The sequence below is a fragment of the Marmota marmota genome, unplaced genomic scaffold, assembly GCF_001458135.2.
Source record: "Marmota marmota marmota unplaced genomic scaffold, marMar, whole genome shotgun sequence".
Taxonomy (NCBI): domain Eukaryota; kingdom Metazoa; phylum Chordata; class Mammalia; order Rodentia; family Sciuridae; genus Marmota; species Marmota marmota.
The window spans coordinates 30491308-30510609 of NW_026000241.1; the positions used below are offsets into that span (position 1 = coordinate 30491308).

Below are 19302 nucleotides of genomic sequence, written 5' to 3' on the forward strand. Positions count from 1 at the left end.
CTCATGTAAGAATATATTTTAACATCTGTAGGAAATAGAAAATTCCTACAAAATACCTATTTAAAATTTTAGTATAACAAATAGCTGAGCAAAACTATATATTAAATAAATTTATTAAAGAAATTTAATCTGTTATATAAACCATTCTAAAGACTAATTCTACAAATACATATGGTATCATGAGTCAGTCAGCTTTCATCATGGACATATTGCATTATGAAATACCTGGCAAAAATTACTTGGAAGAGGAAATATTTATTTTGGCTCATAGTTTCAGAGATTCAGTTCATGGTCCACTAACACCAATTTTATTTCATAAATTCAAGATTATTTAATATTTTAGAAAGATATAGGTAATTTTTTCATAAACACCATACAGAGAAAACATCATTCCAATTGATACAAAAAATAATAATAATAAATCACTTGATAACAAAGTCTAATAGAAGAATAAGAATATTACAGAACTGTATCTATTGGAGAAGTTGTGATAAAAATTCATAAATCAGATGAAATGTTGAAATTTTTTTCTAGAGTAGGAAATGATACACGTAATATAAATAGAACCTTGAAAATCAAGCAATTGCACTTGGAAAGAAAATAGAAGTGTGATTATTTATATATAAAGCAGTAGTTTACAGAGAAAATACATAATAATCTATATTTGAATGATAGCATTAATACATAAAATCAGTGAAGCATTGGATGTAAGATCAACATGCAAACATCAATTATAATTTTATTCACAGCAACAAAAATTACTAAAAACAATTTACATTTAAAAATAAGGATGTCATTTACAAAACCATTATTGTGAATACTTAAATTTCTGTGAGACTAATATCAAAAGAACATGTGATCAAGAAAAATTAAATAACCCTAATTTGTTGAAGAACATAGCATGATATTTACTGGAAAAGTCAATATTATAAGGATGACTAAACTTTACCTGAGTCAATGCAATCTCAAAGATAATTCTGGAAAAAAATGTTTTAACAGCATCATTGAAGTACCCAGCATAAAATTCATACTGTTAAATTCTATAAATCAGTGATTTTTAGTATATTCACTTAGCTACAATCATCACTGCTATCAGAAATCTAAACAATTTCCATCACTCCGAAAAAAAACACATACTTAGTAGTGGTCAAGTTCCATTGCGTCATAATCTTAGCCCTCGGTAACCACTAATCCACACTGTTTCCACAGGTTTGTCTGTTTTTGGCATTTCACAGAAATGGACTCAGGTAACATGGAATCTTTTAGAAAGGTTGAATGTCATGAATAGAATATTGAGTAAAAAAAGACAGACACAAAGTATTATTTTTATTTTTGGCATATATTAGAATTCAATAATTGTTTTTGAAAATTTTTGTTATTAGAACAAATGATATAATTCCACTCTAAGACTAAAGCAATCCTAATATTACTTCCACTTCATGAAATACAAAATTACCTGACAGACTTCAGATTTAGGTGTATTAATGTTAAAGCTTATGTTTACAATTGTATGTATTTGAAGATTCGCAACTGTCTGATTTAAGCTCAGATGAGTACAGCATAGCACAGTTACGTTCATCATCTGATGATTCCTTTACCCTGTAATGATGAAAAGTGCAGAATTCAGTTATATTTTATAGAAAAAAAAATCTATTAAGTGAAAGCATTTTTCTTGTAATTGTTTTTTTTTTTTAATTTTTTATTGTTGGCTGTTCAAAACATTACATAATTCTTGATATATCATATTTCACACTTTGATTCAAGTGGGTTATGAGCTCCCATTTTTACCCCAAATACAGATTGCAGAATCACTTCAGTTACACATCCATTGTTTTTCTTGTAATTGTAAAAAACAATACTAAAATGGATGACAGTTTCATATAATTTTAGTAAAATCTAGTAATTATAAAGATAATCCATTCTTTAATATTTATGTCAACATTTCACTAATTTGCAATTTTTTTACATGTTTATAAGTCAAATTATTAATACTATTCTTTTGAACATAAATTTTTTTAGATGTAGCATAATTAAAAAAAAAAAAAACTTACTTTAATTTGAAAGTTGAGCCATTTATCAATTCCCATGGATGATCCTTGCTCTTACGAAAGACTCCAACCCATGACAGAAGTGAGAGGGAATGTAGAAAAGACTGCCAGAAAACAGAATTTTTATTTAAATAATCAGTGTGAAAGGTTTCATTACTTTTAAAAATAGTACATTATGTCATAGTACCTTAATGTTCCCAACCAATTAATTGGATAAACAATAAACCCACTTTTTGTATTGTTGAAAACCTTGCATAAATGTTCATAATTGAACATTTTTGAACTTTAAAATTAACTCTTTATTTAATAACCACATGCTGTTTTTGTGAATAAGGAATACTGTGATTCATGTATTCTGTTACACATGTTAACAAAATAAACATAGCAAGAATTTAAATAAGTTTCCAGATACTATATATTTAATTATCCAGAGGCTGTGACTAAATCAATGTATTTTTCCACTATGTTCCTCAGAGTGTGAGTTTTAGAAGGAAATTAAGGGTTTACACTGAAGAAATAAATTACATGGAAGCCAAAAATCAGGTGTTCTATGCACCACACCATTTTTTTAAGTCTCTACTGTTATTTGTTTCTGTATTTGTGAAATGCTGATAGTTCGGTGAAGGTGGCATTGATTTGTGTCTCTCTGCTGCTACATGATAATACAACTATAAATTATGGGATTAGTGAAAGACAGGAACAAAAAAGAATTCTGAAAGATGGAAAGAAAGAGGTAAAAATGGTTTGACACTGTAGTATTAGGGAAACACAAAGGACCCTAATACTTAAATCCCTTATCCAAAAGAAGAAAGTGCCCCTTGCATGCTGGCTCCCTACCCAACCTAGCAATAAGAGGTAGCTCTTGTAAGCTCCTCTGTGTGAAAGGAACTCCCACTAGCAGGACCTGACACAGTAGAAACCATTGGTGAAGATGATCTTTCAGAATATCCATCAACAGCGTGAGGGGATTCAGAAAAAGGAATTCCATGAGTACAAATGCTCCACCTTGGAAGTCTGTTTGTCCCTGGGGGTATGAGACTCACCGCTCCCATCCAGAGATCAGTTATTGGAACGGATTTTTAAATGTTATATCCACATAATACAGTAGTGAAAATTAGAAAACTACAGGTAAATGTAATAAGATGGATAAATCACCCAAATACCATATAAGATTGAAACGGGAAAAAATTAAAATGCATAGTTATGATTGCATTCATGTAAAGTTCAAAAACAGGCAAAGCTAATTTATCATAGCAGAAGCCAAGATAGTGGTTTAGGCAGGAACCAGAATGTTGAGCACATATGCAAGGGTGGGACAGGTGGGAATTGGAACCTTTTTATCTAGTGATCTGACTGTAATTACCTCAGTCTAGTCCCTTTGCAATCAATCTGCACAATCAAGAGATGTTTAGTTTTCTTTATGTGAAATAAAATTAAATAGTAAAGTTTATTTCAGAATGAAAGGATAAAATTTTTATGAGCATGACTTTTCATAAAAAGGAAATAAACAAATGTATATTAAAGCATACAAATAAAGATAAAATCATAAAGCCAAATAATGAAATATTATTCAGACTTGTAAATACCTGGCAAATATGTACAAGAATATGAATGAATTCTATAAATATAATATTGCCCATGAAAAAGCTTTTAATAGAATGAAACATTTAAAACCTTACCATTTCTTCTTCATTGTCTATATAAAGCAGATTAGAGTTCTTAGAAGCACAGGACACCAAACTCTCATTCCAAGTCACTTTTTCTATGCTAATGTAGTAACAGTTATTCGAATATGTTAACCATTCCTTTGGACAACGTCTACAATGATATGCTAAAGGAAGATTTTCATGAATTTTTATTCAGAAATGAGGTAAATTTTTTAAAATTAGAATGAATTTACATATTTGTGTACATAAAAAAATGTATACAACATACCTATGTACCCCTTGGGCTGTTACATATTAAACCAAAAATATACTTATATACACAAACACGGAAAAGGACCAGCCTCTCATCCCATGGATGTGCCCATAGAAAGCAAACAAAGAGAAAAACCTCACATGAGACTCTTAAAGATCACTGAACACTTCTTTTTCTAGAATATAAAATTAGTTTATGCCATGTAATATACCAAAATTAGGAAATTGGAGCCATTAGGACAAAAGATTATATATTTATTTTGAATTGAAATTTCATCTTATTGTCTGGACAAAAAGAAATGTCCTCCTATAATCTTTATTTATGGGAATTTAGTGCCAATTTTTCTAGATGTATTTTTCCCCAAGAAATTGATTACCATCTTTGCATGGCTTTAGTCACATAGAAAAACATAATATATACAAATATATCAGAACTTTGAAAATCATTACGTACCTTTCTGGGTTCCTATCAGGGAAGAATTATTCTCCTCCTGTATTACAGTAGCTAGAAAAGTTAAAATAGATCTTATAAAAATTAATATCCAAATACATCATAATCATTTTAGTTTCTTAGTGTAAAATATATGTATTATTTAGAATGAGAATAATGTAGACTCAAATTGATTTTTAAAAGAAAATCAATAAAGAAAAAAAATTATTTCAATGAAAACCTAACATCACCATCTCTTTCAGTACAATATTTAGCATAACCACTTTCAGAACACAACTTATATTTCTCAGTGAAACTTCCCAGTCTCCTAAAGTATGTTTTTGAGTTACAAAATCACAATAGATAAACATAATTTAAAATACTTACTGCAATCCTTCAGTTATATTTTTGAAAAATTCAGAATAACCACTTCACATTTAGTCTAAATATTAAAAGGAAAGTTCTGTTCCCTGAAATGAAATATATAGAGGACCTTCCAATGATTAGTGAAAACTTCCCTTATAATCTTCCAAAAATATTCTTACATGGAATAACAACTGTAATCATCACCACCACAGTGACCATTAATACAAAGCAGGTGATTCCCAGGATCCCAGCTGTGAGCTTCTCTGGAGGTGATGGAAACTCTGCAGAGGAGAAATAGTAGCACGGAGAAAGGAGGATGCAGATAGCTGTTCAGAAGGTTCACATACAAGAGAAACACCATACACTGGGAATCGTAAAGATAAACTTGGACCCAATTTCACATCTACCACTGTAATCTGTCTTTAGAATACACCATCACATTTTCAGTGAACACAATGCTCCAGAAGTTCTTTATCAAGGACTAGAAACTTCAACAATGTGACAAAAGCTAGTCTTCATATTTTAAAATAGAGAAACGGCTCAAGTTAGAACTCCTATCCTCACAAATATGAGAGTTTATTCCCTACTTCCTACCCACACATCTGCACCCCAACTACACATCCTAGAACAGCTAGACACTGAGGATTGATTACAAATTTTACCTTTGCAGTGGTTGTCCTTGTCATTCCCTGGATGTTCCTGAGAAGAATTTCGAAGATTTAAATCTGCATAGGTTATTTCCTCCTCAGTTACTGAAATGGAGCTTTTAATGTCCTTATATTTTCTTCGCTGCTTCTTTGGGTTCTTACCAAGATTCAGTTCTGTGTAGATCACTCCTTGATTACTCATTTCTGTAGCTGAGTTGATGTCAATGACCGTGCTCTGATAATTGTGCTTAACTAATGGCATATGTGGTGATGAGACCCTTAATGCAGTCAATGGGCGGGGTGAGGAGCAAGCTTTGGTGCTCACTTTGCTTTTGAAGATGGTAAATCTTTCCCTAGAGAATTAAACATTAAAACTTATGGTTAAATTAGGTAATATTTTAAGGATCCTCTACTTTTGACAAAATATTATTGGTGGGGCATCAAACAATAAATTAGTGATAAATTAAGATGCTTATGAATAAGGATATCTTTAATAAAGTTGGTTTCCACAGAAATAATTTAAGGTCATGAAGAATATATTGGCATGAACGATTACAATGCTGTAATAGAAGAAAGTATACGTTGACTTTATAAAAAATTGACATCCAATGAGGTTTAAAACTGTTTAAATAGAGAATTGAAAAGTAGACACATCTTAATTTCTTGCACTGTCCTACCTTTATTTAGTGGCTTATATGTATTTACTAAAATAGATTAGAAGTATTAAATAGTCTTATTTTGAATAATTGAGAAGTTATTAGGAAATTACTAAAAATTAAGGATATTGTATATGTTGAAAAATGTTCTCTGACATTATAAACATATGCATGACATAAACAATATTAAAAAGACTACAAAAGTAATTTTAATACTTATTTTATGGAAATAATTGGCTATGAGATCATGAAATGATAAAGTATAGAGCTTTCATTGTAAGTTGAAACTTCCAGATAGTCTATGGTCATGAAAATCAGTGAGGGTTACTTTAGTTGTATAAGTAATTAGAATAATGCAGATAAAGTAATTTTATAATTACCAATAACCAAGTTTACTCTTCTAAAATTCAAATATGAATATATAAAATATAATGCATGTAAAACACTTAACACAATCTGGCACTTAAAATTTTCCATAAATGTTAGCTATTTAAACTACTATTTAAGTCATAATTGCTGTCATTGTTTATAAATCATATCAGCTATGCCATGTATAAGAAACCTTTATACAAGGATCTTATATATCAGTTTGATATATATTTATTGATTAATTGTTTAGAAGTCTTTATTAAGTTTAGTAGTTTGTTTAATCTAGCTCATCCAGATTTTTATTGAAAGCATAAACTACAGTTATTTACCATCTAAGTAAGTATCTGATGACTTACATTTGGCTTTCACCATTCATAGAAATTTCTGTTAAGACTCTATGATGGCTGAGCTAAATATAAATTAATGTTATTTTTCAAATATTCAAAGCTTACTGATTATAATATTAAAAAATTGATGGTCTATTGTTTCAATGCCCCTGGGTTTCATTTTAAATCATATTGATTAACAAACCCCAATATATGTGGATGCACTTGATTAATTAGGTAATAATTAGAAACCTTTAATAAATCCTCCAATGTATTTCATATTGTAAGAATTTTCCTCAACCTATTTAAGACATGGATGCAGTACTTTGATCTTATTGTCTATGACTTGTACTTCAGGTGCAGCATGTCTAGTATTTGCAACCCCCCTCTATCTGAGGTGGGCTAGCAGAGACAGGAGAGTAGCAACACATACCTTGTGTTGCCAGAAAGTCATGCATCCTTTATTGGGAAGACCTGGTTACTCACATAAGGAGGTCTGCCATAGCTGAGTAAGAAAAGGTGAAATTGAATGACCTAAGTCCAGGATAAGAACAAACAATATCTGTGATCTTCACAGATTGCCCTCTGAAGGCTCAGAGTGAGTCAAGAATGGAAAAAGTAGATTTCTCATCAATGTGTCACTTAAGGTTGAACAGGAAATTCTCACACACAGGCTATTTTGAAATCAATTTATCTCATCACACACCTCCAGAATATAGGACACTTGGGCTTCTATTGAAGAACAATAGGGACTTCTAACTGTGTCATTTAGTTTGTCCATTTCCAAGTGCCTCTAAAAACTTGTTTACATATTCTATAAGATCTGGAGGGACAGAATTCTAACCGCTCGTGCACTTAACTGGTTTCCATTTTAAACACAAACATTTTCTTAAGAGAATCTTAGATTTTAATTTCTTTTTAAATATTAGGCTTCTGAATCTTAGGATTATATCTTTTTTATTTATTTGCTTTTGCTTTTTTGGTTTTGGGGGCATTGTTTTCATATTGCTTTTTGATTTCTGATGCTGGGGCCTAGGGCCAAATCTATACTAGGTATTTGTCTCATCACGGACTTCTTTTCCTCAAATTTTTTTATCATTTATGTTATAATGGAAAATAATACAAAACTCATAACATTTCAATATATATATATATATATATATATATATATATATATATATATATATACATGTCTCACTAATTATTCTGAGCAATTACTACACTTTCAACTTCTGTATTTGGCACAAAAAATACCAGTGCTGAACTTATTTTCTCTGCTTGAGTTCTTTAAACTTCTGCATTTTATTTTATTATCATTTCTTTTTATTTTATTTATTTTTTTTTTTGGTGTACTGGGGCTAGAACCCCAAGCTTCACACATTCTAAGCAAGCACTCTCCCACTGAGCTACCTTCCAGTCTTTTGTTTTGTTGAGAAAGGTCTCACTAAGTATGGCCAGGCTGGTCTTCAACTTGCAATCTTCTTGCCTCAGCCTTCTGTGTAGCTGTAATTACAGGCATTATAGGTGTGCACCATTCTTTCCAGTTTAGGTTTTCAATACATTAATCTTCAGAATTCCCTTGATAAAAATAAATATATTTAGATGGATAAAATATTATTTGATGTTGAGCTATATCAGCATGCCTGAGGTGAAAATATTAAATAACTACTCATTCATTCACTCATTCTCAATCAAAACTGTCAGTTTTAATAGGTATAATTAGTTGTAAGTGACAAAATTGAAGTTAAAATCTAGAAAAGTAAATTTTTAAAAAGTTCTCCTAAAAGGTAACATCAACAAGTTAGCAGAATAGGAGTCCTTCATTCAAATCCCACCAGAGAAACAATAATTTTGCAGCCATCCATAGATGAAATGCCTTGGAATTCAGGTAGGAGTTTGAAAACTCTATTGAAGACCAAGATCAAGGAGGAGTGTTTTAAGAGGGTAGACTCACACCCATGTGGGGGATTTGCTGAAAGGGGTCCCCACCCTAGACCCAGAAATAACCTCATCCCCTTTGAGTTCAGTTACAACCTATCAGACTTTGATCCTGCTACCAAAACCATCTACCAAGGGACCTGGAAGGAGTCATACTCACTAGGACATTGAAAGACAGGTTGATTGACCTCAGTCCAAGCTCAGACCATGGAACTACCATGTACCTTCACTCTGGCCCCTCTCAGCTTCAGTCTGGGATCAATCCTGTTCCCTCAGGAACCTACTGGGAGATATACCCCTTTACATTCCCAGAACAGGCTTGCTGACATCAGAAATAGACCCTGCTATGATTTAGATATGATTTGTGCTTGCCAAGACTCACTCTGAAATTCTGTTGCCAATGTAACAGTGTTGAGAGGAGTGGGACATTTGAGAGGTGATTGGGTCATTGAGGCTCTCCCATCATGAAGGAATTAATGTGGTACCTGTGAGGCAGAATTAGTTGGCATACGAATAAGTTGTTTAGGAAGTGAGTTTCACAGGCTGGGGTTGTGGCTTAGTGGTACAGCACTTGCCTAGCACATGTGAAACACTGGGTTCGATTCTCAGCACCACATAAAATAAATAAATAAATTTCTGAAACTTAAAAAAAAAAGTGAGTTTCACTTCTTTGACTCACTCTCTGCTTGTTCTCTCACCATATGACCCCTTTATTCCGTATATACACTCTGGAGTAGCATGTGTCTTTCATCAAAAGACCAGTTGCTGGCACTTTCCTAGCTTCTAGATCCATGGACCAAAATAAAACTCTTTACCTTATGTATTAAACATCCTCTTGAATTTTGCCATAGTAACAGAAGATATATTAATAAGGCATTTAATCAAAATTCCACACCTCCACTGTAGCTTGGGAACAGTCCCACCCCCACAGGGACCTCAATTAGACATGGTCACCAGCAGTAACTATGATCTGACCTGCTGAATTTGGTCTTGCTGTGGATCTTTAAATGCCCCTGTAATTCCGTTCAAGTCCTTCTCGACTGCGACTTGAGCGAAGTCCTCCCTAGCCAGTTACACACCAAATAAATAATAGAATGTTCATGAACCCAAAGCATGAAAAACTTGGTCTCAACTATAGACACTGACAAAGCCCTGGGACTCCATTCCATCCCCTCTTAGCTGTGGACCAGGGCAGTGTTGTCCACCCAGTAACCCACCCAATGACAGTGGAGGCTTTCTCAAGGACCCCCCAAAAGTCACAATATCACATACCTATTATTAGCCCCACCATATGTACACCCTGAGGCACTAGTCCTGTAAACCAATGTCCTAGACAGTCTGAAATGGGACAGAATCCATGTCCATTAGAGGCCTAGTAACAGGCCCAACAACCATGGATGCCACGGTAGACACAGAATCTCCGACCTTATTTGACTGTTATCTTGGAGATAATTTCATCATCCCAGAAACAAAACAGAAGTCATTAAGCTGTCAAAAACAGGTTGTAAAGACTAAAAGAGGTATCTGCTCTTTCAAATGCAGACATAAGTGCAAGAATATATGGATAATGAAGAATCAGGCAAATAGAATATCAGCAAAGGAAACTAATAAAACTCTAATAACCAACCCCAAAATGGAGATCTGCAAATTCCCTAAAAGAGAATTCAAAAGAATCATTTTAAAGAATCTCAAAGAAGATCAAGAAAGCACTAGGTAAATAATAAAATTAAGAGAACAATGTAGACACATAACTAAAAGTTTAAAAATTCAATAGTGAGTTTCCACAGCTGACTCAACTATGCAGAAATAGCAAACCTAAAATAGATTTACCTAAAATTAACCAATTAGTAGAGCAACAAATTATAATAAAAAATATGGAAAGAAAGAAGGCATACAGTACCTGAATGGTAATCTATGAACTATTTTGACTAATGGGATACCATCCCAAATATGAATGTATTGATTCTGGATGTCAAAAAGGGAGAAGAAAAATAAAAGAAAATTCATTATTTCAAAGAGCACTGTTTGAAAAGTTTGCAAATCTTGGAATGAATATGGTCACCCAGATTTGTGAAGTTCAATAGATCCCAAGGAATATCAACCATTGAAATATTTTATGAGCCACATTATAATAAATTGTCAAAAGCCAAAGACAAATAAAGTCTCTTTTTTCATTTGTTCAGATTAGTTTTAAATGACAGTAGAATGCATCTTGACACATCTTACATAAATGGAGTATAATTTCTCATTCTTCTAGTTGTACATGATGTAGAATCACACTGGTCATGTAATCATATATACACATAGGATCATAATGTCTGAGTCATTCTACTATCTCTTCTACCCCCATATCTCTCCCCTCCCTTTACTGCCCTCTGTCTAATCCAAAGTACCCGATTCTTCCCTAGCCATCCCCCTTTGTGAATTAGCATCCAAATATCAGAGTTCATTTGGCCTTGGTTCATTGAGATTGGCTTATTTCGCTTTACTAATCAAAATATTCTGATATATTTGGATATATATATATATATATATATATATATATATATATATATATGAATAACTGATATTTTCCAGTTCCATCCATTTACCTGAAAATGCCATAATTTCATTCTTCTTTAAGACTGAGTAATATGATATTGTGTATATATACAACATTTTCTTTATCCATTCCTTTGTTGAAGGGCATCTAAGTTGGTTCCATAATTTAGCTATTGTGAATTGAGATGCTGTAAGCACTGATGTGGCTGCACCACTGTAGTATGCTGATTTTAAGTCCTGTGGGTATATGCCAAGGAATGGGACAACTGGGTCAAAAGGTGGTTCCTTTCCAGGTTTTCTGAGGAATCTCAATACTGCCTTCCAGAATGGTTGAACCAATTTGCAGTTCCACCAGCAATATGTGAGTGTACCTTTTCCCCCACATCCTCACCAACATTTATTGTTTCCTGTATTTTTAATGATTGTAATTCTGACAGGAGTGATATGAAATTTTAGAGTAGTTTTGATTTGCATTTGCTAATCTCTAATTGCTAGAGATGTTGAACATTTTTTTCATATATTTGTTGATTGACTGTATTTCTTCTTCTGTGAAATGTCTGTTTAGTTCCTTGGTCCATTTATTGATTGGGTCATGTCTTATTGGTGTTAAGTTTTTTGAGTTCTTTATATATCCTGGAGATTAATGCTTTATCTGAAGTATGTGTGGTAAAGATTTTCTCCCATTTCATTGGCTCTTTCTTCATGTTATTTTTTTTTTCTGAGAAGATTTTTAGTTTGAATCCATCCCATTTATTGATTCTTCACTTTTTGTGCTTTACAAGACTTGTTAAGGAAGTCAGTTCCTAAGCCAACATGTAGATTTGGGCCTTCTGTTGTGTTGCCAATACCATGCTGTTTTTGTTACTATGGCTCTATAATATAGTTTAAGGTCTGGTATTGTGATGCCACCTGCTTCACTCTTTTTACTAAGGATTGCTTTGGATCTCTTATATTTGAATATTATTTATCCTGGGTCTCTTATTTTTCCAAATGAGTATCATGATTGCTTTTTCTATATCTATGAAGAAAATCATTGGGATTTTAATGGAAAGTACATTAAATCTGTATAATACCTTTGGTAGTATGGCCATTTTGACAATGTTAACTCTGCTATCAAAGAGCATGGGAGATCTTTCTATCTTCTAAGGTCTTTAATTTCTTTTTTTAGTGTTCTGTAATTTTCATTGTAGGGGTCATTCATCTCTTTTGTTAGGTTGATTTCCAAGTATTTTATTTTCTTCATGACTATTGTCAGTGGGATAGTTTTTCTGATTTCCTTTTCATTGGATTTATCACTGATGTATAGGAATGCATTTGACTTATGGGTGTTGATTTTATATCCTACTACTTTGCTGAGTTTATTTATAAATTCTAGAAGTTTTCTGGTTGAATTTTTTGGCTCTATAAAATCATATAATTGGCAAATAGTGATAGTTTGATTTCTTTTTCTGTTCATATCCCTTTAATTTCTTTCTTCTGTCTATTGCTCTGGCTAGAATTTCAAGAACAATATTGAATAGAAGTGGTGAAAGAGGGCACCCTTGTCTTATTTCAGGTTTTAGGGGAAATGCTTTCATTTTTTCTCCACTTAGAATGATGTTGGCCTTGATTTTAACACAGATAGATTTTACAATGTTGAGGTATGTTCCTACTACCCATAGTTTTCCTAGTGTTTTCAACATGAAGGGGTGCTATATTTTGTCAAATATTTTTTTCTGCATCTATTGAGATAACATATGATTCTTGTCTTTAAGTCTATTGATGTGATGAATTACATTTATTGATTTCTGTATGTTAAACCAACTTTACAATCCTGGGATAAACCCCGCTTCATCATGGTTCACTATCTTTTTCATTTATTTTGTATGAAATTTACCAGAACTTTATTGAAAATTTTTGCATCTATGTTCATCAGGGATATCGGTCTGAAGTTTTCTTTCTTTGATGTGTCTTTGTCTTATTTTGGTATCAAGGTGATACTAGCTTTATAGAATGAGTTTGTATGGGTTCCCTCCTTTTCTGTTTCATGGAATAATTTGAGAAGTATTGGTGTTAATTCTTCTTTGAAAGTCTTGTAAAACTTGGCTGAGAATTCATCTGATCCTGGGCTTTTCTTGATTGGAAGGCTTTTGATAGCATATTCTATTTCATTGCTTATAGATACTGTGTCCACCTAAAACTAAAGAAATAAATATTTTTTAAAAATCATGTATGTCCTCCTGATTCAGTTTGAGTAGTTCATATGTCTCTAGAAGTTTGTCATTGTCTTCAAGATTTTCTATTTTATTGGAGTATAAATATTCACAATAGTTTCTGATTATCTTCTGTATTTCTGTAGTATCTGTTGTAATATTTCCTTTTTATCAAGAATTTTAGTAATTTGAGTTTCCTCTTTCTCTTCATTGGTGTAGCTAAGTGTTTATCAATTTTATTTATTTTTTCAAAGAACCATCTTTTTGTTTTGACAATTCTTTGAATTATTTATTTTGTTTCAGTTTTATTGATTTCAGCTCTGATTTTAATTATTTCCTGTCTTCTTCTGCTTTGGTGTTGATTTTTTTGATGTTGTTTTGTTTTGTTCTATTGCCCTAGGGCTGTGAGATGTAATGTTAAGTCATTTATTTATTGCCTTTTTGTTCTTTTAATGAATGAGCATAGTGCAATGAACTTTTCTCTTAGCACTGCTTTCATGGTGTCCCACAGATTTTCATATGTTGTATCAGTATTCTCATTTACCTCTAAGTATTTTTTTATTTCATCCCTGATATCTTCTACTATTTATTCATAATTCAGTAACATATTATTTAGTCTTCAGGTGTTAAATTAGCTTCAATTTTTTAATTTATTGTTGATTTCTAATTTCATTCCATTATGATCTGATAAGGATGCAGGGTAGTTATCTCCATTGTTTTATATTTGCTAAGAGTTGCTTGGTGGATTAACATATGGTCTGTTTTGGAGAAGGATCCATGTGTGGCTGAGAGGAAATTGTATCACTCATTGATGGGTAAAATAGTCTATATATATAGTCTATATATATATATATATATATATATATTCATTAAATCTAAATTATTGACTTTGTTATTTAGTTCTATAAATTTTTTTAGTTTAGTTTTTGTTTGGAAGATCTATCCAGTAGTAAAGTCACCCAGTATTATTGTTTTCTATTTAATTCTCAAAATTGAGAAGGATTTGTTTGATGTACATAGATGCTCCATTATTGGGTAATGATTGTTATGTCTTGCTGATGTATAGTTCCCTTAAGCAGTATGAAATGTCCTTCTTTATCTCTTTGACTAACTTTGGTTTGAAGTCCACTTTACCTGATATAAAGATAGAAACTCCTGCTTGTTTACTTGATCCAAGTGAATGAGATGTTTTTTCCCATCCTTTCACCTACAGTCTGTGTGAATGTATTTGCCTATGAGGTGACTGTCTTGGAGACAGCATATTTTGGGGTCTTGTTTTTAATCCAATATCCAGTCTACGTCTTTTGACTGATGAGTTTTGGCCATTAACATTCAAGGTTATTATTGAAATATAATTTGTATTACCAGTCATTTTGGTTTATGTCTGAGTTTTAGCTTGATTTAGTTTCTCCTTTGATTGACTATTCCTTTAGTGTGGTTCTTCTCTTTGCTGGTTTTCACTTTTTTCCCATTTCATCCTCATAGAATATTTTGTTGAGAATGATCTGTAATGCAAGCCTTCTAGTTGTGAATTCTTTTAACTTTATCATGCAAGTGTTTTTATTTCATCTTCAAATCTGGAGCTTAATTTTGCTGGATATAAAATTCTTGGTTGATATCTATTTTATTTCAGAGCTTAATATATGTTGTTCCAGGCCCTCCTTGCTTTGATGGTCTGAGTTGAGAAATCACCTGAGATATGAACTAGTTTCCCCCAATAAGTAATCTGATTTTTTCTCTCATGGCTTTTAAAATGCTATTCTCATTATGTATGCCAGATATTTTTATTAAAATGTGCCTTGGTGTAAGTCTGTTGTAATTTTGTACAATTGGGGTCATGAAGCCTCTTTTATTTGATTTTCCATTTCATTCTTTAGGTTTAGAAAATTTTCTGATATTATTTCATTGAAAAGATTTTTCATTCCTTTTGTTTGTATATCTGCTCCTTCCTCTATCCCAAGAAATCTTAAATTTGGTCTTTTTGTGTTATTCCATAATTCTTGGAGATTCTATTCATGGTTTCTTACCATCTTCACTATGTGGTCAACTTTATTTTCAAGATTACATATTTTGTCTTCATTGTCTGAGGTTCTGTCTTTCAAGTAGTCTAGTCTATTGGCGATGCTCTCTATTGAATTTTTAATTTGATCTATTGATTTCTTTACTTTGTGGATTTCTGCTTCATTTCATTTCAGAATCTCTATCTCTTTATTGAAGTTATCTTTCGTCTCCTAAAATTTATTTCTCATTTCACTCCTTACATCATTCTTTATGTCACAGATCAGTTTTACTACCCACATTACTCATTCTCTGACATTTATTTTACTGTGTTACCAATGGATTTTATTATTGGAGAAACTTGGTTTCTTTGGGGCATCTAGTTTCCTTATTTTTTCATGTTGTTCTTGTGTCTTCCCATCTGGAAGTGTGGATCTGAGGCAGCACCATTTCTACCCTGTAGATTTATACTGTCATTGAAGGTTTCCAGTACCTCACCTTTAAGGGAGAGACCAATATTAACAGCACTCAATGCAAGCAATATGCAGACTTAAAACAAATTGTTCTGATTAAGATGTCTACAGTTTTGTGTCAATAAACAGAAATGGTATGATTAATTATGGTCTACTTAAATACAGTAAATTTGCAAAAGGATTTACAATTTCAAATGGTGAACAAAGAGGGAACAGAAGTGGTGTAGGATGTGATGTTTATAAGGAAGCAGGAGACAAGACAGAGGTAGAAGGTTATATTAAAAGTTAAAGAGGAACTGATAGAGGTTGGTTGCTAGCAGGAGAAAAGAAAGAGAATCCAGGGAAACAGATGAGAGGAAAAAATATATGCATGATTTTAAAAGTAAAATATATATACATATATAATAACAAAAATAGTAAAAATAATAGAATACAAAACAAAACTGTAATATACTATTCTGACATACCAGTCCTTGATAAACTGATGCATAAAGAATATTTGGTTTCAAAAACGATAGAGATGTGAGAGAGAAATACAAGGATCTTGATGGAAAATTTAACAATTGTTTTCATTGGAGTTCAGAAGTTCCTCAGCTTCCCTTCTTAGCCAATTGGTGGGATTATCTGGAGTTTGGTGATAACTCCACACTCAGAATGCTTGTAGTTGTTAGGGTGAAATGGTTTGTCCTGGGGATGAAACTCCTGGAGGTGGGATGTAGGCTTAGGATTGCTGTTTGCTGGGAGGCCTATTAGCCTGGAGATTTTAAATCAGAGAATTGCAATTGCTGGTCCACATTGGAAGACTGCACTCCAGGACTCTCTTTTGGGTTCCACTGCTGCCTTAATGAGATGTATTTTTAATATAAGTACAAAGATTGATAAAAGAAAAAAAGTACACCATAAAACATAAACCAATAAAAATTGCTAAAAAATACTGTCATAATAAGACAAGTAAAACATAGGCCAAAAGAGTGATCATGTAGCACTTCCTATTCTTATTAGAATTATAATGAAAATATATGTTTATATATTTATAAAATATATAAATATCTGTATTGTAAAACTTGGTTGACTTAAATTCATTAAGAAAAAAGAATTTTAAAAAAGTAAATACCAAAACATGCATCACAAGTAATTACACTGAAAAGCAAATTAAATAAAAATGTACTACACAGAAGATAACATTGACTAAAATTAATTACACAGTACAAAAATTGCAATGGAGAGAATTAAAAAGGCCAGAGGTTTTTCACTGAAAAAGACTAATAAAATTAGCCCCTGTGAGGCTATTGAAAAATAAACAGAAGGCACAAATAATACACAGTTAGAAATTAGGATGCCATTGTGGTTCTTATACACATTAGACAGATAATTAAAGCATACTCTGAATACACTTTAATATCTGTATGAAATAGAAAACACAGGATTCCTCATTACTCCAGGCTCCAATGGAACCAAGATCCAGACCCATTGTAGTTGAACCTGATACTAGGTTGGTTACCATGGACTGAGGCTCAAGGACCACACTTGCAGAGTCAGACCACAGCCAGCTACCAAGTATTAAGGACCTAAGTCTACCTTACAAAAATTGCAATGGAGAGAATTAAAAAGGCCAGAGGTTTTTCACTGAAAAAGAAATTAGCCCCTGTGAGGCTATTGAAAAATAAACAGAAGGCACAAATAATACACAGTTAGGTCTCAGACTCATCCTTTCAGAATCAGGAGCCATAGACATTCTAGCATGTAAACAGTCCTTGAAGACTTAGGCTAAAAGTCCTTACTAGCATGAGATCAACCTGCATGAACCCACACTTCTCACCATCCCTTACAGACCCAGGTAACAGGCCATCCTACCCAAAGAGTTCAGCAGCAATTCCACCCATGCACCATGAAAGATGGCCTGCCTAAAATCTCTGGATAGAATAACCAGTGAAGGTTTTCCCAACCAAAGCCAGTCTGCTAAGACTGGAGTAAATCTCTACTTCTTCAAAAGTATGGACACCAACATATGACCAAAGGATGAGAAACCATGAACCATAACACTATCAATAAAAGTGTTAAATAAAACAATGTAACAGGGCATTTTAAAAATGAAGATTTATAAACTGCTTAAGAATTCAAACTAATTGTATTAAATAATGATAATAAGCTACAAGAATTGTTAGGGGTTAGGGGAACAGCACTGGAGAAGGCACAAAAATTCATTTAGAAAGGAGGAATAAGTTGAAAAGATCCATTGTACAACATGATGTTTAATTTAAAACAAATTATATACTTGGGTCTTAGTCTATTTTCTGCTGCTATAATCGACTGGAAAGCTGTAAGTATAAAAATTTATACAAAAAAGCTTTACTGGAGTCAGAAGTATGAGGTAGAGGAACCAGAACTGGTAAGGACCTTCCTTCTTGCTGCATCATAACATGGCAGAAAGACCATGTGTCCTTCAGAGAGATGAAATTGAGCTGAACTCATCCATTTTATAAGACTGAACCATCTGCTGAAATAAATACCCCCCCAAATAAGAGTACATCCTCTCATGAACAGAACCCTCATGAATCACCTCTTAAAGATCACACAGTTTACTATGTCCAACAGCAATTGAATTTCAACATGAGTTTTGGAGGGAATATTCAAACCATGGCAACTTAAAACTCATGAAGAGAGTAGTATTCTCACCACAAAAAGCATCTAATATGTGAAGTAATATGTATGCTAATAAGCTCTATTTAGCCATTCCACCTGTATGTGTATGTGAGTATTTAAGTTTATATTTCAAAATATTATGCCATACATTATAAAATATATAATTTTGCCAGTTATAAATAAATCAAAAACTAATTATTTTAACCATATCAATAATTACATTAAATATAGATTATAATAATCTACCCAAATATGTGGTATAGAATGTCTCAATAAAACAACCATCCCAACTATGTGCTGCCTTCAAGAAACATTTTTAGGAACAGTAGGAGAAGATGGCCGCTGCGTACGGGGGTTGCTGAAGTGCTGAGCGTGGTGCTCAAAGCAGCGGCTATAATAGAGATTTCGCACAGTCTCTTAGAGCTTTCACCGTTAATCTGTAGCGGACCACTTTGCCAAGGAGTAGGAAGAACAAAGAAATCAAAAAAGAGACGCTTGGATGCTCAGAGCCGCGGGCGCTTTGCTCCCATCTGCTTCCTCTTTCGCTTCGCTCCGGGCGGAGAAGCTGAATGTGTAATCAGCAGTGGATTGTAAGTACCCGAGGCAAAGAAAGCTCAGTGCGCCCCGCCTTCTTTTTTTTTTGAATATTTTTTATACAGGGAGAGTTTGTGGATTGGGATTGTTGGCGGGGCTGTGGTTTCTGTGCCGAAAATCCACTCCGCGGGAGCCGCCATTTGCTTTCTGCTTGCTGTCTTG

General features: G+C 32.9%; 1 protein-coding gene and 1 pseudogene across 2 annotated transcripts; one reads left to right on the forward strand and one right to left on the reverse strand.

The window, feature by feature from the left end:
* Positions 1 to 708: 708 nt before the first annotated feature.
* Positions 709 to 7348, reverse strand: LOC107145566 (NKG2-A/NKG2-B type II integral membrane protein-like). 2 transcript variants are annotated; one of them, XM_015489583.2, is made up of 7 exons: positions 7195 to 7347; positions 5426 to 5763; positions 4943 to 5044; positions 4422 to 4472; positions 3728 to 3879; positions 2052 to 2152; positions 709 to 1599 (listed from the first exon to the last, which is right to left on the reverse strand). In XM_015489583.2, the coding sequence occupies exons 2-7, from the start codon at positions 5670 to 5672 to the stop codon at positions 1488 to 1490; spliced, it is 765 nt and encodes a 254-aa protein (XP_015345069.1). In that variant the 5' UTR covers positions 5673 to 5763; positions 7195 to 7347; the 3' UTR covers positions 709 to 1487. The 2 variants fall into 2 exon arrangements, with proteins under 2 accessions (XP_015345069.1, XP_048650955.1); XM_048794998.1 differs by lacking the exon at positions 4943 to 5044 and having other exon boundaries at positions 7195 to 7348.
* A 2744-nt stretch (positions 7349 to 10092) lies between these two features.
* Positions 10093 to 19302, forward strand: part of LOC107145135 — an 18410-nt pseudogene continuing 9200 nt past the window's right edge.